Source organism: Phaethon aethereus (genome assembly GCF_964289735.1).
Source record: "Phaethon aethereus genome assembly, chromosome: 1".
Taxonomy (NCBI): Eukaryota; Metazoa; Chordata; class Aves; order Phaethontiformes; family Phaethontidae; genus Phaethon; species Phaethon aethereus.
The window spans coordinates 63,340,576-63,363,359 of NC_138575.1; the positions used below are offsets into that span (position 1 = coordinate 63,340,576).

General features: G+C 38.5%; 1 protein-coding gene across 1 annotated transcript; it reads right to left on the reverse strand.

Annotated features, from left to right (window-relative positions):
* Positions 1–1,751: 1,751 nt before the first annotated feature.
* DRAM1 (DNA damage regulated autophagy modulator 1) lies at positions 1,752–19,031 on the reverse strand (the record flags this gene model as incomplete). Its single annotated transcript, XM_082007632.1, has 7 exons — positions 18,385–19,031; positions 13,105–13,172; positions 11,257–11,399; positions 7,482–7,659; positions 6,385–6,443; positions 4,931–5,023; positions 1,752–1,796 (listed from the first exon to the last, which is right to left on the reverse strand). Exons 1-7 carry the CDS (start codon positions 18,540–18,542, stop codon positions 1,752–1,754), a joined length of 744 nt encoding a protein of 247 aa, XP_081863758.1. The 5' UTR covers positions 18,543–19,031.
* Between the last annotated feature and the right edge of the window lie 3,753 nt (positions 19,032–22,784).

A 22,784-nucleotide genomic window follows, 5' to 3' on the forward strand; every position in this document is an offset into this window, starting at 1 on the left:
GGTTGAGTAAACTGATGAGCTGAAACCTGATCTCATTTGAAATAACAACTTCAAGCTCCTCATACTTTAGTTTAAGAAAGGAATAAAAAGCAATAAAAGAACAATATGCAATTCTCTAAGAAATATGGTCTTTTCTTAACATGGCCTTCAAAATAACAAGATGTTGTTTTTTGTGGTTGGCATATATTTTCTTGTGAGTATTTCTGATCTTCACTTGAAGGAATATGTGCCCCTTGCAGGATACGCAATTAGCAAGACATAAGTCTTACATTTAGTCAGCACTAGATCTGATTTTTAACATGACTGTAAGTATAAACCTCTGCAAGATAACATGAATACTGTGGAAAGCAAATCTGCTAGTGAAAAACATTTTTACTATTTTTATTTGGAAGAACCTATAAAGAAAGCATGGACTCTTTAAGTTGTGAAACAGCTGAATTTAATACAGTTTAAAATACACATTAAAGGAAATATCAACAGATGACAAGTTGTAAGACATCACTCTCCAAAACACATATTTGCTTTATCTCATGGAAAATTAGCAACTGAAAATCATCAATATTTCTGCATAAACTGTGATAGACCATGGCAAATGTAATTTTCAGAGAACTTGATGGATAGCCAAGTGGTTAATGCACTAAATGGAGGTAGTGAATCAGTTCACAAAAGACCCTTTTGCCTCCAGATATTTCTAATATCTGACTTCTCAATTAGTTCCCCTCGAAGTCTTTCATTACAGAAGTTTATAGCAGCAAACATGCCATATTTTCACTGCAGAAGCTTTCCAGATTTTTTTTTCTTCAGTTTTTTATAGATATATATATATATATATATATAAAAAAAAAAATACTTGTATATATATAACTGAACACCTGAGAACCACTGGTACCTCTTCTTGTTTTCCATTCACTCCCAATGACTTTTTGGATGCCCTCTTCCTTCCCTCATTGTAGGTTAAAACACAGGCTGGAAAACTTCTGCTTTGTATTAATCAAATTGCAGCAAGATTTCTCTTTAGTAGATCATGCATAAATGTAAATTTATTTTCTCTTCCGAATTCAGTTTTAAGCTTTTTACGGCCAGAAGTGCATAAAAGGGAAAAAGGGGTCGACTTTTACAACATCCACTGCAGTGATGATTAGAAAACATTTTTCAAGCAATATAGTTTAAACTTCTCCTTGGATTTGTATTTGTATAGTGTCCACTATCAGAAACATGTAGCATAGTGTTGCAGTCTACTAACTGCAAATTTCTAGTCTTGAAACAAAGATGCCCACTTCTGCTCACACTTTCCTCCACAGTCCTTGCAACTTAACAGGGTAGGAATTCAGCCTTAGTGTTTTCCATTGTCTTTAGAATTTCCTAACTCTTTGCAAAATATACTTTCTCAAGTTTAAAACCAATGTTACTAATCAGACTACAACAAATGAACAAGTATGGATATGCCCAAAAGGGGAGAGCTGAGGAGATCAAAAGAATTGGAATGACTTTCAAGTGCTTCTACTGATTGCTTCTATTACAGTATTTTTGATATATTAAAGAGTATAAAAATTACAAAATATTGCAAAAAGGTAGCAGGAACATTGCTGTGAGTTTTTAAAATGTTTTAGTGGTTGCTGTTATAGATGTTGCGGAGTTAATGGCATGGGTTCTTTGTACAACTTTGAAAATTCCTTTCCCTCTGCAACATTTTCTGTAAGTAAGAAGAAACCTAGAATATTCATATATATAAAATATAATTTTCTCCACTATCAGGAGTCTTCATGTATTTCTGCTGATATTCTTAAAGAAACTCTCTAAAAGAAAAATAAAACAAGATCATCTTAAGATAAATTAATTTTACAGTTCTGTGATATAAAGTACAAGGAGATTAAAAAATATTTGTGACATACATACTGTGAGAAATTAATAAAAAAAGAGAAGACTTATTTTTCTTAGAGTCTGATGGTTGTTTTTTCTGAATTAATAGCTTGACTTTATGTGAGCACTGATTAGGACAAAAAGGTTAGAATCTTAAAAATCTGTCATTGTTGAACACTAACATTGGATTTCATGCTATTTCATAGCCTGTAATTTAAAATGTATGCATTTCTATTTGGTTTAATTCCATCACTTTCTCTTATTTATTATCTTCACAGTATTTTTATATATATACATAGTTATATATAAAGTTATATATAAACTTTCAATGTTGAACACTTTGGAATCTGGGATCTAAAGCAGACTTATCAACTAACTTAGCTACTCCTAGGACTACAGCATTGTCTGCAAATCTGTATCTACAAGGGAAGAGTTTGACTTTTGATAAAACAGATACCATCATTTATGTAGACATCAGAGAGTGATGGACTGGCAACACATATGTACCCGCAAAATGGTAAATTTAATGATGCATGCATTTCTGAATGGTACTTCAATATTTTTAAGTTTTGGAAGGCAATTATATGCCTTTAAGATAATGCATTGTGTAATTTTGAACAATTACTTTGTTTTAAAAAGCATTTTGTTCTGCAGAACCTAGCCTTTTTTTTTAATAAGGGAAAGTCCTACAACCATGGTCTATTTGGTACTATTAGTCAAAAGTAAACAGGTGTAGAAATGTTTGCTACCAGTTAGCAAAATATGTTAAATCTAAATCCTTAGTTGAAAATTGATTTCTGTATAAGCTTATGAAAGTTATGTACAGATTATATGTATTAACCACTTCCATGCTGAACAAGCGTGTAAGTGAAGAAGCAAGTAAATTAATTAAAAAGTTTTACATGATCTGATGTCAAACTTTGGTTTTATGCCAGAGGACTTAGAGGGTTCTCACTATTTTTCCTCCCTTCCCACCTCCATGAATTCTGGATATGGTTTTGAGCAATTTATCACCGCACCAATTGGCTCACGTGCGTGATCTCAATTACTAGTTCTACGGTTATGCAAGTGCTTGGATCTAGCTTCCTGGGACTTGTGTGAGGCAATGGTATATATGAAAGACCTATGCATGGGATATGACATCTACAGTGATTACAACTGAATTAATTCATCTTTGTAATTATGGTATAAAGCAGCAGTTCTCACTCTTTTCTACATTAAGCTCCAGTCTTGCAAAGATCCAACTACATTATGGGTAAAACAAACATCCAGAAGTCTGAGAAGGATAAGGAGGCCATGATCCTCCTAACATCTACAGTAATATCCAGGAGGTTTTGTCCTCAAATCTCCACAAGACACTTCCCATGAGCAATGCTTTTTTAAATTTTTTTTTTTTACAAGCTCTTTTGCCAAAGTTAAGCCTCACATACTGGTATTTTCAGCATTTTGTATCTCCGTACCAAACAAAACCCCATGAAACAAGCTTGAGAAATGGTTCTGTGTGAACCTCATGAGGGTCAACAAGGCCAAGCGCAGGGTCCTGCACCTGGGTCGGGGCAACCCCCAGTATCAGTACAGGCTGGGGGATGAAGGGATCGAGAGCAGCCCTGCTGAGAAGGACTTGGGGTACTGGTGGTTGAAAAGCTGGACATAAGCTGGCAACATGTGCTCGCAGCCCAGAAGGCCAACCATATCCTGGGCTGCATCCAAAGCAGCGTGGCCAGCAGGTCGAGGGAGGTGATTCTGCCCCTCTGCTCCGCTTTGGTGAGACCCCACCTGGAGTCCTGTGTCCAGCTCTCAGCCCTCAGCACAGGAAAGACATGGACCTGTTGGAGCACGTCCAGAGGAGGCCACAAAAATGATCAGAAGGATGGAACACCTCTCCTATGCAGACAGGCTGAGAGACATGGGGTTGTTCAGCCTGGGGAAGAGAAGGCTCCAAGGAGACCTTATTGCAGCCTTCCAGTACTTAAAGGGGGCTTATAAGAAAGATGGGCAGAGATTTTTTAGCAGGGCTTGTTGCGATAGGAAAAGGGGTAATGGTTTTAAACTAAAAGAGGGTAGATATAGATTAGACTAGATATAAGGAAGAAATTGTTCACAAGGAGTGAGGAAACACTGGAAGAGGTGGTAGATGCCTCATCCCTAGAAACGTTCAAGGTCAGGTTGGACGGGGCTCTGAGCAACCTGATCTAATTGAAGATGTCCCTGCTCACTGCTGGGGGCTTGGACTAGATGACCTTAAAGGTCCCTTACAACCCAAACTGTTCTATGATTCTATGAAACACTGCAGCTAGAACATGCTGTGTAAACAATAAGAGTTAGTGAGGCAAAGCTTGGGAAAGTAAGTTAAAGGCATGCCTTTCACAAATCATATAGAAGTGTTTTCTTTTAAACTAATCTATTATTTTCTCTTCCTTGAAGACAGGCTTGATGCATCACCAGATCCAGCTACCCAAGTAAGAAGGTTTTCATGTCAATACTTCTCAAAAAGTATTTGATACTCTTTGCATTGTGAGGGAACGTATATAAAAATGTGTAAATTTTAAAAAGAAAGGAAACATCTATGGTTGAAATGCATTGGATTATTATATAAAATCCCTGAGGTAGAAAGAAATGCAGTTTTAGTTACATCAGTCATTTTGTTATTATGTCACCTTTAGAGGGCCTCTTTCTACAAAAAGATTGATAAATAAGTAGAGGATACTAATTTACTGAATCATTTTCAAGACCAGACAGCTATTAAAGTGTTAAATTAATTTATAAAACTGATCTTTATGTTTTAAAAAATGAGAGGAAAAATATTCATTAGGTAGACAGAAATCTGTGGCTGATAAAATTTGTTTCTGTATAGATTTGGTATATCTAGCTGAGTTAAAGAATGGTAATTTTCTATTTCATTTGTTGTTATACAATTCATAGTGCTTAATCAGTGCTAAAATAGGTAGATACGAACCTGAAAATCTCTAATGAACGTTAAAAAGAAGAAGATAAAACCAAAGGCCTCTATTTCATTTGTTGTTATACAATTCATAGTGCTTAATCAGTGCTAAAATAGGTAGATACGAACCTGAAAATCTCTAATGAACGTTAAAAAGAAGAAGATAAAACCAAAGGCCACCGTCCATTCACAGATTGCACTCACAAAATGATAAGTATAATCCTGATGGAATGAGATATAAAATAAATTTTCAGATAAAACAGGTAATCAAAACAACTGTGGAATGCTACAAAAATAGACATTTCCTTCTGTAAATTCAACAAATATTCTAAGACTTATGACTCATCATCCCGATACCCTGTTGTATAAAAGTCAATTCAGATTTAGTTTTTACAGAGTGGTAAATTTATCAAGGCTGCATACATTCCATTAAGCAACGTCTTGTGTACTGACATAAAAAAATAGTACAAGAAAACTACAATTAGCAGAAGATCAAAACATAGATTGAATATAATTTACAACTGAAAACACTTAGTTCTTATGTGAAGAATACCAAAATGCCCATATTAAAAACTTCTACTGAGCGCCACTGAGTTCAGTACTACTATCCCTTACAGTAAATTCTCACAATATTTTAAAATGGAGGGCTACCCTTGTACAACAGTTCCTCACAAGACCTTTGTTTGTAAGTAGACCATCATAGAAAACCTACATAATGTGACACCAACAGAATGTAAAGTGTTTCTTAATATGCCATCAACAAATATGCCACCGGTTTCAGTAAAAATTTTTTCTCATCCTTGCATGTCAAGTAATAAAAAAACCCTTAAGAGGTAGACATTACCAAGATTATCTAACTTGTGAAGATTTATCTCACAGCTGCCATACCACTGTTTGGTTGAAATACATTTGCCAAGTTTGCTTTTATTCAGCTCTTCAAGCAGGATAGGCTATCTGCATTATTTAATCTGTTTTTTGAATACCTCCATGTGGAAAAGTTTGTCCAAAAGGAAAACTTACCTTTCATATTTATCATTCTGAGAACACTGAAATAATTCAGATACCTGATATTGACTTCAGTATGCTTCAGGTCAGACCCCCAATGTTTATCACAATAGTAAAGACTTTTTAATAGAGAATGGTGAAAAGCTGAGAAAACCAATGTTGAAAAGACCTCAAAAACTTCAGAATCAAATTGGTCCTGTTTTGTTTCATGTGTAAAGTTAATTTTCAAGAAATGTGACTATAAAAGGAAATAGAACAACTCACTTCCAGATTTTTTTTTTTTTTTACAATTTATTCTACAGGTAAGTTTCAAATGCTTGATTAAAATGAAAGTCTAACTCCCTGAAGATTGACCCATCTGTGACAAGTTTTCTTACCCAAGCCGCAGACAGTTTTCTAATGAAGAAATAACTGGAAACGAGCATTGCACGAATCAGTGAGATTTCACAAATCTGTTCATGATAATGTACTATTTAAAGTCTCTGAAGTGTTTGTAATGCTATACACTTTTAGATAAATTAACAGCATACCCCAAGTAATATGACACAGGGTAAGTTGGCTACCTAATGAGATTTTACCTTTTCAGCTGGAGTCCAATCAATTTTTGTCATGGAAATTTGTGAAGCAAACACAATCACTGGGAAGAACAGATTGTAAAGGAAACTATAAAAGTTTACCAATAGTGAAAATGCCTGCTTACAAAAAAGGCCCCATCTCCCTCTTCCGTAACACAGTAGAAAATGAACAACCAGGGCATCAAAACAAAGTATTAAGAACACAAGTAAACAAAACACATTATTGAAAGGTAACTTATAGCAGCAATCAAAGCAAATTTCTGCACAAATAAAGGTTTCCGTGGGTTCTTCCAAAGCACAGAGGGTAAGGGAAGACACTCAGAAACTTAGGTCACATTTATGATTAAGAACTGTGGGAGTAGAGTCCTGCATTGTTGGAAGAGGAACCATGTTGGTTTCCATTGGTCCACAATAGGTGCTTTGATATATTTCTACAACTTTCTTGCAGGACTGGTGCCCTCTTTAAAAGCCCTTTCACAGCTGCTGAAACCAAAAGCAGGCTGTAGCTGACTGGCTGATGCGATGATCAGCTGCGACCACTTTTCAACACTGGCAGCTCACCTAAAGCCCAATAAACTCTAATTTCAACAGGCTGTGGGAAAAGCCAGTAAGTGTGTTGAGCATGTCTCTAGGGAAGGTATCTAATGAAGCCAAGCACCAACCAACACGATCAAAAGCATCTGCTTAGGCTTGATGGAAATCTTCTGTATGCTAACTGTATTTTATATGCTTATGTGTTAGGTTCATTTTAGAAGTGGTGCCCTCCTTCTGCAGGCCTTTCTCCATACCCTTCCTTCAAAATGGAGGAGGTTGGAAAGTTGGTCTACCTTTATTATCGTATCATCCTGTGAAGAACACCGGGGTATTAGATTTAAATATACCACTGGAAGAAGAGATACAGCTTTTTAGCAGACCCTGCAACTCATCTTTATGCTGTAAATGGTGTCTCAACATGTTATATGCATTATTATAGCAGAAATATTAGAGAGCCCCAGGCAAAGATTGTAATGTCATTTTCATCCTTTATCAGCAATGGTTTAACTTAAAAGGAAAATCATGAACGCATAAAGGGAAAACGTGGGATACACCATAAAGGATACTAGGAATGAAAGCAATGCATGATATTACAGATATGGCCATCCTTATGTGACACACAAAGTAAGTGTTCCATTGTGGACAGGACTTGTAAGAGATTATAGATTGAAGTGTAATGTATACAACACCCGAGCCAAATGCCACCAAAGCTCCTATGTCATGGACACTGGGAACAGACAGCTCCTGGAAAGAGAATCAGCATGATGGTTAGCTGCTACTATTTGTACAGTGGTAGGAATCAATGAGCGCTATGAGGAACAAATGAGAAGACGCAGACACATTATGCTGGGCATGTACAAGCAATGAGAAACAGCCCCTTCTCCCAACAGTCTACACAGGGAAGATGAAAGAAAGAGGAGAAAGAGTAGCTCAGAGAGGTAAATTAACCACACCCAAAGCCACCAGGTCAAAGTCCTTTTCTGTGTTCACATTGTTCTGTGTAGATCAATTTTAGATCTGTTAGATCAATTTTAGTGCTGTTCAACAGTTGGTCTATTACCAAGTAATGTTTCCACAAACAGGAACTGGCTTGTATTTTTCTGAAGAGGTTCCTGTAACTCCTTTTTCCCTGTACCTTGCCAAAGATTTTCATCTTTTTGCATTGAAAGTCTAATCTGCATTTGCGTAGCAATACTCTAACGGTAAAGTTTCTTGGGAGCTGTTTTAAATAGTGACTGCTATAGCTCCATCCCCCACTCTCCAGTGGCCAGCCACAAGGCTCCAGGAAATAAGTCAACAGAAAATTCGTTATATATTTTTTAAAAAAAGTGTTACCTAAAATAAGCTCTTGATATAAAGGTCTTACACTGTCAGTCTCTTGAATTAGTCTCCTTTAAACACAAACAAGCAGAAATGCCAGTAACAAAACAGATGAAGGTTCCAGAGAAATTATTGCATTATAAATGTTTCAAAAATTTATGAAGTTATGCCACCTTGGAATCCAATATCAGACATGTAAGTTAGCTTTAACGCTCCTTTCTGTCACCAGAGCATAGCAAAACATGTACTATGATCTGACCTACTACAGTTCTATTTTAGTGATTAATGAAAACACATCTGTATCTTTTCATTACATATTTTAACATCTTTCCTGCCTGGAGGCCACTCTTTTCTTTGTCTTGAAATGTTGATTATGTTCATGTGCTCTTTGAAACTTTTTTCCCTTGTGCTTTCCTTTCTATTCATTCCCTTCTCTCCCTCTGTGATGTATTAAGTTCTGACAGATTTTAAGGCATGTTCCTCACACAGGTATTTAAGTGGCATCTCATCTATACTTGCTTTTTCTTCTTCTCTGTCCCCTTTTTTGCCTTCCATATAGGAATGACAAGAGGGAAATGTTGCTTAACTCTGGTGCGGTGAGTCCCCTATGCTTTCTAGTCAAAGACAGGAAGATCTCTCTCTAATCATCTCTCTTTAACATCTAACAGGCAAAACCAGACTTGCTAAGACCTGGGGTTTTGCTTTGCCTTATTCATTAAGGGCTACGGGATTTTTCCTTCCATGTTCAGCTATCTTCTTAAAGCTAACCCTCCACTGTCTTTCATTTCTGTATTTCAAGCATTGTGTTATTTAAAACATAGAACAAACACCTTATTTGTGACCATTACTTATTTTCTCAGAAAATCTTTGGCTTTTGGAGGACACACTCCTCGTGTTTTCTCCCACCCTTTTTCTCACATTTGTGAAGTGTTCAGAGACCAATACCATTAAAAACCCATGCTGGCTACCATATCTTACCTTGAAGCAAAAAGGGTGAAAAAACATTTCCTTACAACCAATTATGCTACTTAAAAAGATTCACCACAAGTGGCATTAGATTTGAGTAAATAGAAGCAAACCTTAAATATTTCCCCTATAATTTCACACTGAAGCCTTTTGAACAAACTGGATATTTTGCTTTGAGGAAAGAGAAAATGAACTGATGCTCAATAGCGTCAGTCAGCTCTACTACAGTATTCAGGTATGGTGTTAGCTCACCTGCTGGGGAAAAATAAGTGTTACGAAACAAACAGGTAGTGCACATGAACGTGAAATTTCCTGCATGACCCACTGATTAGAAGGATTAGACTGAATGTTAAAGAAATAATTTCTAATTCCAGCTTTGCTTTGTCCTTCTGAGCTGAAACAATCACCTAACTTTCAGCAAATTTCACAGCCTCTTCATGTCTCAGTTATTGTACTGGCAAAAAATGTGGATACAAGTATACTGTTCACTAGTTAAAACTGTGTATTTCACTACATAGTTAAAAGACCAAAGACTTGCAAGCCACCATTTCTTCCTGGGCAATTAAGCATGCTCAAAAATCTGCCAGATCAGATCCTTAGCTAGATTAGATCCTTACTGTGTTCTGAACCATTCCTACAAACTACACTTAACATGCAAAGTAAAGTCAAAGCAGAGAAAAGAGGAATTAGGTGAGGAAGAAGTTTATGAACCAGCAATGAGAGACAACAGAGATTAGATAAGAACCAATGTTATATCTGTCAATGGGCCCTTTTGCAAACTTTAGGAACAAAGTTTCTGCTTCCCTGACTCTCCCAAATTATTTTGCATTCCTAATTTTTATTTTCCTTATTGAATCTGAGTTTGTTTTTTATTTCAGTCAAGCATCACTGTTCCCCATCATCTAACGTTTTTTATGCCACATATAAATCTAATCAATAAGAGTACAGACATTTGAAAGTAGAATAGCATGCTTAGAATAGACTGCAGTGTCTGTAGTGTTTGCAATCCACACACACTGCCCGGAGGAAAAACTAAAAAGAGCAAGTTATCAGCCTAAGGCAGAAGTTTTTGTCTGAAAATACCATGTCAATTACATGCAAAATTGTATTGGCTGCTGAAGCCCTGACAATCCTTATTTTCAATTTCTCTGTATGTTGTCAGGTCACTATATGAACACAACAGTATTTACCAAAATGTTCCTCAAGGTAGACCATCCTTTAAAAGAAATAATTCAGCTGTTTCCACAGATTTAAAGGCAATATCTCAAACTACCTGCCAATTAAACTTGACTTGACTGTCAGCTGAAGTTTTCAGTGCAATTGTCCTAACACCTCCTTGTGTCAGAATCTACCCTATTACATGCTTCCTCACTAGAAAATGTGAAAAGAATAATGTTTCAATATTTTTCCTCTCTATTGAATTTTCTGGCAGACATTGAGGGCTGGACTTTTTTGATTTATAATGGGATGTCTTATCCTTTCTGGCAAAGTAAGTGGTAATTCTACATGTCTCTATGAAAAGACTTAACATGTTGTTATGCCATCTCCTACAGACTCAAAACAATGGGCTAATATTGTGCTCAATGTTCTAACCTGTCAGATAAGTCTAGTTTATTCTGTAGAAAATGCTGCTAGTGTGCATGCCATCATTCAGGTAACAATACAGGTGCTTTTGCAGGTCTGACTTATTCTGCCCTACCTGACTGTAAGCAAACTAAACTGTGAATAGCAAAGTGTTTTTACAGTAAAATTTTCATAATAAAAATTTTACAGCAAAAGCTTCTATATTAAGTTGTTTTCTGGTACAGATATATTACAAGACAAGCACACACAAAAGCCCGTACTGACATAATTGTACAAGCAAAAAGTCTAGTTTATAGGGAGAAAGCAAATCTCTTTTTAAAGCTACTGAAAAAAGGCATGAGCAAGAAACACATTCTCACTCCATTTGCCAGGTATCCACACTAGGATAATGTTAACCACTCTGATCTATTTGATTTTCTAACTAGTAAAACAACTTCAGTTTAATTTATGATATGAAATTTACGGTCATACCTGAAAAGTTGCAACTATACCCATTCCAGTACAGCCCATCAATCCAATACATAATGAAAACACGTTGCACGAAGACCTAACAAAGTGTGATGACTCATTTTGCTTCTCTATTAATAAATATCTGATGTACATTGTAATTACACCTGAAAAACAAAAACCACATACTTTGTTCAATGATCTTAAATTGCTTACATTTTAAGACTTTGCGCTGTAACATATTTGCATATTCTAGGCAAAGACACATTAGCACTCCACATTGGGAAAAGCTATTACAGGGAAATGAACCATAAAATAGAAGTTGGAGAATTTATTCTGCTCTGATATGCAGTCTTGCATATCTACAAGATGTACAAGAACTACATTCCTTATAATGGATGTCCTGAAGAATTAATACATTTTTGTAGAGTGTAAACAGAAAAAATGTAACTAGCCATGTATCCAGAAAATATTTTCAAAGCCTTTGGGCTAATTCTGGCTGCTCTTTAGTACAACAGCACCCCCAAACCACTACACACAGATTTTATTGCAGCGTACATGACCCCAACATGCAGTTGACTCCTGACAAACAACTCTACTGAATTAGAAGATCGTGGTTCATCAGGATGTAAGCTGTAGATTGGATTCCACAGTTCAATAACACAGAATATAGTTTCAGTCTATCTACAGTTCGAAAAATAAATCATGTAGCTTTGCCCAGGCACTATGAGGTTACACAAAACACACCAAGACAGTGTGACTGAATAAGGCTATTAGAAAAGGTAAAATACATGATTTCATTAAGACCATCACAGATTACATGTACACAGAGATACAGAGCTCTTCATCCTCCATCGCCTAGAATTGAATAGAAATTGTAAAACTTCCTTATTCAAGGCCAGTAGACATTTACTGGAGGAGTAGGCATCTGTCATGGTTTAACTCCAGCCAGCAACCAAGCACCACACAGCCACTTGCTCACTCCCCCTCCGTGGGAGGAGGGAGAGAATCAGAAGAGTAGAAGTGAGAAAACTCATGGTTTGAGATAAAGACAGTTTAATAGTTAAAGCAAAAGCCACACACGAAAGCAAAGCAAAACAAGGAATTCATTCACCACTTCCCATCAGCAGGCAGGTGTTCAGCCATCTCCAGGGAAGCAGGGCTCCATCATCCGTCATGGTTACTTGGGGAGACAAACGCCATCACTCCGAACATCCCCCCATTCGTTCTTCTTACCCCAGCTTTATATATTGAGCATGATGTCATATAGTATGGAATATCCCTTTGGCCAGCCTAGGTCAGCTGTCCTGGCTGTGTCCCCTCCCAGCTTCTCATGTACCCCCAGCCTCCCCGCTCACAGGGCAGCATGAGAAGCTGAACAGTCCTTGACTGCTTAGCAACAACTGAAAACATCAGCAATGTTATCAACATTATTTTAATCTCAAATACAAAACACAGCCTCATACTAGCTTCTATGAAGAAAATTAACTCTATCCCAGCTGAAACTAGGACAGCATCTTGCAAACCAGGTGTTGCTTCCACACAGTTCTTCCCTTTGCTGCAGCACCCTAGAACATAATCTCTCCCTACATCAAAGATACAGTTTTTGCAAAGTAATTATGCCGTGTTTCTTCCACTTTTTATTTACACCTGCACTGACTACTTTGCACTGATGAGATGCTCTTAAGAGCCTCTAAGCTTGCACTTACCCTAAAGACCTGGCCCTCTAGATATTACTTCCACCTATCCGATTCTATCATTTGACTGTGGTGTACTTTTTCTGCAGAATATTGTATGGACTGTGATGTAAGCAGACAGCTTTTGCTAGTTTTCATTTCTTTACTGTGTTCAAACCAAATACTTTATACATACCTAAAAGTGCTGAAATATTAATCATAAAACCAAAGATACCACTCTCTGGAGGTTTAGTTCCGGTGTCACTAAAGCAGAAAGAGAGAGAAGAAATTAAAAGTTAATTGAGATCTGTGAAACATAACTGAGATGTACACATGGAACCCCAAGAGAAATGTAACTTGTGTGAACTGCTGCTATGTGTATAAGACATTTAAACATACAAATTGGAATGTCTCCTGCTGCACACTTATGCTCCATTTGTAGTACTGAATCTTTCTTTTTAGAAAGAAATTGTATCTTTAGAACATACTATTCAAACTGTATTTCTTCCTTTTCTGTATGCAATATGCGGAGATGTGACAGAGCGATACTTGGCTCATGAATGACAAATGATTACATAAATGACATTTTAGAAATGACATTTATTTTATCTGCTAAATTAACACTGTGATAGAGTAAAATGTATCTAATGGCATTCAGTATTCTCAGATGTGAGAGAATTGGGCTTAATTTCCTGATTTGTTTGAAAAGACTTTATTCCAGGAAAGCAATTGCGTTCCAATGCCTGGGAACATTCCTAGGCACTGTTTAATTTACTAATGTAGATATAGCTTAAGAGTACTCTAGGCCCAAGGTGTTGTAATTCTCTTCTGCTGAAGCAATCCACCCTCATAGGGGATAATGAGAAGTTCACTGGGCCAGACAGACAGAGCATGAGTGTCAGAATTTATACAGAATTCATACACATACATACATGCATACATACATATGAAAACCATCATATATACAAAATATATGTTATGTAGAAAATGGAATACCTTCATCATAGAATTCTTTTCCTTATGTATGTGCAAACAACTATACAAATGCCCACACCAGAGAACGTCCCTTCCTCACAGGAAGGACATACTCCTGGCTGTATGTGGGTTCAAGTCTCATCCAGCAGGATTCTCTTATACAAGGTAAGTGCTCTGTTGAAATAAGAATACTGTGATGCCATCACATCTTCACGCTATTTTTTCTGGTCTAATGTACAACCAGCTGAGGATACCTACTTGATCAGACTCTGTTGGTCAAGCCAATGGAAAACATGCAGCTCATAAATCTTTACATAATTTGGGTGTGAGCTGAGTTTTCAGTTACTCATAAGTAGTACCAAGAGGCACCCAAGGAACTCTGCTGTCAGAAATGTAAACATTTAAGGATTTTAGCTAATGCTGAAGTTCAGTGAAAACTGAGCAAAGATTCTGAGAATGAAACTTTCTCTTAGGTGTATGACAGGACAAGTTGGTAGTAGCTAGACATTTTTTAATGTGATTCAAAAAGATGAATACATTCCAGCAGTGAGGCTGGACTAGTTTTCAGTGCTAAACTTCTGAACCTACCACTGAGTGCAGCCTAAATGACAGGTGCTCAGCCTGAATGCCTGTGCTCTTAACACCCAAAAGAGAAAGCGCTCTGCATCAGCAATCATTCTTAAGGAAAGATTTTGATAATTTTGTTAAATTCAAGCCACAAGTGTATGACTGTATCAAAATTTAATTTTTTAGAAATTCGGTCTCAAACCTCTTCTATGTTACGGGAGCATTTGTGTTATCAGATGCTAAGATGATTTATCAAGAATGGGAGGAAGCTTAGAGTGAAGGGAGAACAACCCTTTTCTATGAAAAGCTGATGCAAAAAATAGAGAATAATCCTGCATTTCTTTTGACTAGATTGGTTCCAACTTCTCAGACAACAAAATCTTGGACCACGCTTTTAGATAAGTTTTTACAGCTTCTCAGGCATTAAGAATCCCTATTCATCTGTATTTTCTTGTTGTAATGCTTCCTGAAGGCTTGTTCCAATTTGTACTCTGTATTAGTCTTGTTTCTCTTTGATAGTGGAATTGATAAAAACAGTACAGTAACTCTCATTTTTCGTTTGACACTTCCAAAAATCATCTTAAGGCATGCTTCATTTAACCGATTTTTTAACCTTGAACCTCACATCTTTTCCTCATGTTTCTGGGGTGTTTTCATAAATACGACAAAGGACTCAATTTAAAAAGTGGGCCACTTGTGATGGTCTTGAAGGACTTTTGCAAATCAGAAACTGCTCTATGCTAAGTACAGGACTGTGATCACTTCAAAGCTTTAGGAATTTAGGTGAGAAGAGAGTGGAATCGGCACATGCAAAGAAAGGCATTTGAAGTTCTTGGAACACTTCACATCATAAGAGCAATCCAAATAACCTGAAATTGCGCAGAACTCCATTTTTTAATTAAAGCTTTTCTCGAGCTAAAGCTTTATAGGTGAATTTTGGTATTGTTGTTGATTTTTAAATGCAATAATCTTAGATGTATACTACCAGGAAATTCCATACCAAGAATATTATGTCGTATCTACAACGTATTTAAGAAGTACTGCACTGGACTTTTAAGGACACTATCTTTTTAATGCCATATTTTCCACTAAAGGATCCTGGAAGCTAAATGAAGACTTAGCTACATTCTTCCTTTACTTCTGTTCTGCTGCTTTGGAAAAAAAAGAAAAATAAATATTCTGTGACAGTTACTTTGTTTTCATGAAAAAGAAAAAAGAAAATGGCACATACAAAACAAAAACATATGCTCACTTATTTGCAATGGTGCACAACCACCATGGAAAAGACGAGGAACCCAGTATGAAAATGACAGCATTTGTGCCACCGTCTCATGTAGTAGAATTCTACAGTCTGCTCTGAAGAGCAGAAAGACAAGAAGGTAGAGGAGATAGAGAATAAATATGTTAAGGCCAAAAGACTCATCATCATCAAATTTTCTTCATAGACATCATAAACTACTTTACTCCAAACTGAAGTCCCAAATTTTAAAGTAGGAAGATAATATTCTGTATACAGGGATTCTGAATGATGCAGAGGTAGTAAATGACAGCAAATACCTTAAGGAAAAATCCCTTTACTCTTTCAGTGAGAATTCAAACCACAAAACAGTCACCCTAGCACATCAAAATTAATTTGGATTTTGCGTAGTATGAGCAAAAGAACTAATTTGGGCATAACCTAATCAGCTTTAGGCCTCAGCTGCTAGAAAACACAAAATCATTCATTTTGATCTACTCAGAAATGTATTTATGTGGTTTACTTGATGAGATATCAAAACAGTTTCAATGACAAATTTAGATGTGGTCTTTCTCTCACTGTGACAGCCGTTTCATGGTAAACAAATAAAATTAACAAGTTACCTTAAGGCATACACAGGGTACTTAAGGAATGTAAATAAGAATTCCAGAAATGTTGAACTAAAATTTGTCAAATTTTTCTCCTTCTTGCAACTGGAATTTCCCCATACAAGCTCTATTTCATTTTTACAGTTCATTTTAAGATATTGCACAACTGAAATGTTGCAACATTCTTCCTCTTTTATCACTCTAAGTTTCACTAAATCACATTCTTAATCCCATGATTCAGCTTCTTAGGCTAAAGCAATGACCAGCAAAACAAGAATATGAACCACAGTATGACTATTGGTCTAGTACCTAAGGAATCATCATATTACTCCCAAGTGCACCTTCTACAAAGATCATATGCTTAGACCATACACTTTTAGAATTATTACAGATTGCTCATCAACAGTCAATGTATATGCTTACTCTAAATGTTGTGTCAAAAGGATGTAAAATAAACAAGACATCTGTCTTTTAAAAAACTTCAGTAGCAAATGCTGAGGGCCTGAAATGTGAGTGGTTTGGGTTTTTTTAAATCACTGACACAGCCTCATCTATCTTTTTTTTTTTTTTTAGGGTACATGGACATTTAGTGTGATTCCTTAGTTAAAGGATAAGAATGACTTTTTCAGTGAGATGTTCAGTTAGATTGATATAACTATGGTAGCTGTGATACGTTCATCAGAGTTACACAGCTGTGACTTGTAGGTTTGGTCGAACTCTAAAAAGAATGACACTTACAATTGAGATATCTGTGCTGTCAAAAACTTGACTGCAAACAACTATACAGAAAAAAATGTCCTGTTCTCTCATATATTTTATTCAAGGACATGGCTGCAACATAAAAAATGTTAATTTGCCAAATTTCTTAGCACAGGACCTCAAAATCCTTCTGAGCACAAAAAATGTACTGAGAGTGGACAGAGTTATATCAAATGGTTTATTTTTCTTGGTAAATAAGGGATAAATTGCACTGGTTACAAGCACTTTTGTGTCAGTAAAACTATGTATGTAATCAGGGAAAAGCATGGCCATAACCAGAAGTGTTAAGGCAGTAGCGTATTTGTGCATGTACAAGAACAAGACTTTCCGAGAGCAGAGTCCAGATTTGTGCTGATAATCTTAAAAAGTTTTGCTAACATAAGCATGAAGTCCAACTTTCTTTGGCTCGATCAGAATGAAGCTCAACTTTCTTGTGGGTTGCAGTGTTATTTGCACCATCTCACTTGCTTATGATGACAGACCATAATTTTCAATCAGATTTATGTGTATGTACAAATCAGGTTAGCAGTCTTCTGAAATTATGCATGGCCATAAAGTCTTTCAAGGAATTAAGTCTAGATGTATCTTGACACATGTATTTGAAAATCTCTTTTAGATCCTTTATGTATCAAAGACCATTCCTGGATTTCTGGCTTACCTTTAATATATTATGAGCTAAATAATAGTAATTTCACAGTTCAGATTTAAATATTAACATAATCGATCTATAAACAATGATTTATACAGAACTGTGCTTAAATGACTACGGTTATAGAAAATGGATGCCAGTCATCTCCTGGGGAGCCTTTTACACCCATTGTTCCTAGGGTGAAATTTTTAAAATGCCTGTTTGGGGGGGGGGTGTCCTACAAAAGCTATTGTAAGGCTTCAGGTCCTGTCACCATGCGCTGCAGTTTGCCCTAGTGCTGGAGTCACACAAACAAAACTACATTTCCACCATGGACTCCAGGGCAGTCACCTTAAGTTTTGCCAGGATCGGGCCTGCTGCACACTTTAGCTCCAGCAGAAAACTGTTTCAGGCCCTTCTTACCTCGTCCGTCAGCCGTTGGGGTCCTGGTCGGAAAGGGCTGGGTGCTAGAGGTGTGAGGGGTGACAGGAGCGCACCGCGGGCCCCTGCCCTGTGAGGGGAGGCCCTGCCACCGCTGCCTCTCCTCCCATGGGGCACCCCGCATCCACGCCGGGGACCGGGCCCCAGCCACGGGGGGAAGGAGCCGCGGAGCCGGCGGTGAGGGAGCTCCTCACGGCCCGGGCGTCAACCCCCGCGCCCCACCGCCCCCTCAGCCGCTCCCCCCCGCCGCCCCCGCCTCACCTGATGTAGGGGACGAGGGGCTCGACGTGGCCCGCCAGCACGGCGATCACATAGGAGGTGATGAAGGCGGCCGAGGACCAGCTGACAAGCAAAGCGGGGACGAAAGCCACTCCGGGCATGCAGCACAGCATCGCCCGCGGCTGCCCTGCCCCGGGCATCAGCGGCTGGGGCGGCAGCGCCCGGCCGGGCTCCGTGAAGGTGCCCTGAAGTCACGGATCGTGACCGAGGACTTGCGGGACGCACACCCACACCCACCCCAGCGCCCGCCCCGGCCGCTTCCCACCCGCCCGCCCCACGCGTGTCTTCCGCCGCCAGGCAGCGGCGCTGCCTCCGCCAACAGCCCCGGGGATGCCCCGCTGCCCGCAGCCTTCCCCTCCCCTTCGTTTCTCCCCAGCGCTCCCCCTGGCGGGGGAGCGGCCGCGCCCGCCCCGCCCGCCGCGGCTAACGGCCGCCAAACGGCTAACGGCCCCGCCGGCCCGGCCCTGGGCGGCGGGGAGCGAGGTGGCCAGCCGAGGTGGTCCCATTCGCCTTTCACCTGTGGCGGCACCTCGAATGGCTTCGGGGAGTTTCTTATCAACGACGAAAAGTCTCCCCACAGCCCCCCCACCCCCGGGCGGGCTGGGTCGCTGACGGCCCCCCGGGCTGCGGACGCCCGGGCCGGGGGCACGGAGGTGGGCTGTGCTGCCGGGGAGTGCTTGGCGGCGTCTGCGGGGGGTAGTCCCGGCGGTTTGTGCGTTCACAGTTATCTTTAAAAAGAAAAGGGCTGAAAATGCGTCCAGCGCTTGCGTTTATCGCAGTGGGCTTCGCGGCTTGCGCTCGCTGCAAAGCCGGTTACCCGGGCCCAGCCGCTGCTCGGGAGGAGGAAAAGCCACGGGAGGTGCAAACTGGCCCTGAAACCCTGGGGACTGAAGGGTCTTATCGTGGAGTCCTACACAGCACAAAACTCATCCACCCTGGACTTTCATTTCAAGCCCATAATGTGGCCTTGATTTGCAAATCTTCCGGGGGATTCACTTTTTCTCACGCTCTGAGGGAAACCACAGTTTAATCCAAAATTATGCTGTGTTCCTCATTTTTGCTTTGGTTTAACCTGAAGCCATGGACAATCTGTCAAGGCTGTTTCTTTTCCTTCCTATATACTAAGACTCTATACCCTGTGCCTTTTGGCAGTAACATTTTGCTCACATTCTTTACGTATAACTTGAGTCTAATAATTCACTTATACTTAATGATTACACTTGATCACTTTAAAAAAAAAAAATTGTCCCTTTTCATACTGGCTAGTACTAATGTACTACTCTGAAAGAGAGGTATTTTAGGTATAGGGAAAGTAAGAGTTTGAAAAAAAAGCACAAACCAAATTCATACTTTTTTATATCTTTCTATAGGTAATCTGTCTTCTAGTAATTTTGAGTGGCAGAAATTTCTGACTGAAAGAAAGGGTTTACTTCTTTTTGAATTAGAGATGCAAAAATAATAAAATGAAATTAATATTTAGGCTGTCAATATATGTTGTTTTAAAACTTTTTGTTTAATTACCCCTCAATATCAGGTATCTCTGTTTTTTCCCTTGAAACAGAAAATTAAAAGAAATACTATACAGGTACTGTATCTAGTCTTTTTGGTAAATAAATGGACTACAGAAATGTATAGATGCTCACTGTATTCAGAGAAGTATAATTTGACATTTTTGTGTGTCAATAATGTAGTATTCTGTCTTGTAGAAAGAAGATAAGATTCACTTTATTCTACTACATCAACATTTAAGTCACATTGTTGGGAAAATATTTCATCCACCATTCTGCAAAACCTCATTATACTAACTATAGTTTTTAAAGTAGTAAATAATCACGCTTAAGTGAGAGTTGAGTATTTAAATTCTTCACATGACTTTTTGCAGTGCCTGGATGTTATTTGGAGCGAAAGAAAAAGACACGTCATTGTCTCAAGCAGGTGGTAACTTACTGTTTGGTGATCACTAGCAAAGGCACTTTGTTGCTATGTAAATATTACAGCTCATGTGATGTTTCTTTATGCTTTTATTGTAGGAGGTAGTCAGTAACAATATATAATTTGAGCAGTGATTTTTAATTTGTTTTTGTTAGCAGCATTAATACGTTCTTCTTCAAAAGGTCATTAGGAGTGGCAAAGAGTAACAAATAAAGGTTACTCACAAACTTTGGGGGAGTAAATTCATCTACTGGACTTCAGGACATAAGTGTGATAATTCAAAGAAGGTCTATGTATTTTGATTTATTGTGCTTTGGATAAATTATATTAAAACATTGGCATTATAAAAATATAAAATAACTATGGATTTTAATGTAGCTTCACTGAATTTTTGTAGAAGAAAAATTAGATATGAGCCAGCAATGTGCGCTCACAGCCCAGAAGGCCAACCATATCCTGGGCTGCATCCAAAGCAGCGTGGCCAGCAGGTCGAGGGAGGTGATTCTGCCCCTCTGCTCCGCTCTGGTGAGACTCCACCTGGAGTCCTGTGTCCAGCTCTCAAGCCCTCAGCACAGGAAAGACATGGACCTGTTGGAGCACGTCCAGAGAAGGGCCACAAAAATGATCAGAGGGATGGAACACCTCTCCTATGCAGACAGGCTGAGAGACATGGGGTTGCTCAGCCTGGGGAAGAGAAGGCTCCAAGGAGACCTTATTGCAGCCTTCCAGTACTTAAAGGAGGCCTGTAAGAAAGATGAGGACAGACTTTTTAGCAGGGCTTGTTGCGATAGGAAAAGGGGTAATGGTTTTAAACTAAAAGAGGGTAGATATAGATTAGACTAGACATAAGGAAGAAATTTTTCACAAGGAGGGTGGTGAAACACTGGAAGAGGTGGTAGATGCCCTATTCCTGGAAATGTTCAAGGTCAGGTTGGACGGGGCTCTGAGCAACCTGCTCTGGTTGAAGATGTCCCTGCTCATTGCAGGGACATTAAAAGGTCCCTTCCAACACTGTTCTATGATCCTATGATTCTGCAATTTAACAAAGTGATTGGACTACTTCCTATATGGTTAAAACATTGATATAAATTTATGCTTGTCAGTGCAATATCATAATAGAGTTATTAGAAAAATAGATATGTCAAGATGTGCAAATAGTAACATCCATGTCAGTGATTTGAAAACATCTGAAGATAAAGGGTATAGTCATGGAAGAGACCTAAAAGAGGCTGTGCTGCTGGTATTTGTATCCCCACTTTTCTTCTATTTTATTCACAGTCTGGTTTCCACGGATTTTATATTTATTATATGTTACTATTTTCTTTATGACATTACCTTCTGAAGAAAGTCAGCTAATTTCAATTAGTTAACGTGCATGAAGAGAGCTTCTGTGCAAAGTGTCATGTACAAAGCTCATTGTTTTATGTCATCTACATAGTACCCTTTTGACAACGCCGTGTCCTAGAATAAATTTTTCCTTGGCACCTTCATTTTGAGAATGATTATACACTGATTTTTAAATACATCTCTTTCCCATTCTACTCCTCTTGCTGTCCATAACTGTATTTTGATCCCAAAAGAATGCACTTATTACTCAAACACACTTCTGCTGCCTTGTGGGTACGTATTCCATGGATTTTTTGAAGTGCTGGTGAAAAATGTATTTATTTGTCATTGACAGGCATTCTCTTTCTAACAGAAAACACTGGTAGCTAAAAACAGTTAAGGGGTAGGGCTGGTTTGAAGGCTCAGGGATTGAAGCAATAGCAGGGCAATCACATTTTTTAGATACATAAGCATCTCACTTTGAGCATTGATAAAAAGAATCTTGAATAGTACCTTCTAAATCTAGATAGATTACTTGCACACTTCACTTCTCTGGTATGTGTCATCTGTCACATCTAAGCCATCTTTTTCTGGTGAATCCATTTTTGTATTTAAACAATAGAGGTTGGGGTTTTCTGGAGTATCTTGTAAATAGTCCCGGTTTCTTCTGAGAAGCTGAGACAGGCACTGCAGTGGTCTCTCTTGTAACAGCATGGTCCTGATACTGGTTTGCATCAGTCCTTCCCCTGTTATGCTTCATGCACTTGAAATGCTCGCCACCTGAGCATTGTGTTCACAAGCACGGTTTGAAAATAAGGGTATGGAGAAGCAGCATAGCTTAATTTAGGCAGATTTTGAAAGAGATCTAAATAAAATAAGGAAGTGCTGGTTGCAATGTAAAGTTCCAAACTCACTTGTTATAAAGTGATATGAAACATGAAGTACCTACGTAGAAGACTCCTCCTCCTCAAACATGTTGGCCTTTAATATCTTTGCAAAATGTTCAGACTGATCCTGTGCAGAATAGTTGTGCTGGCTCTTACTTCCCTGATTTGCTAAAGAACTTGCTGGAAGATGGAAGAACAAGCAAGATGAGAACATGACAGTAATGAAAGTGTGGAACT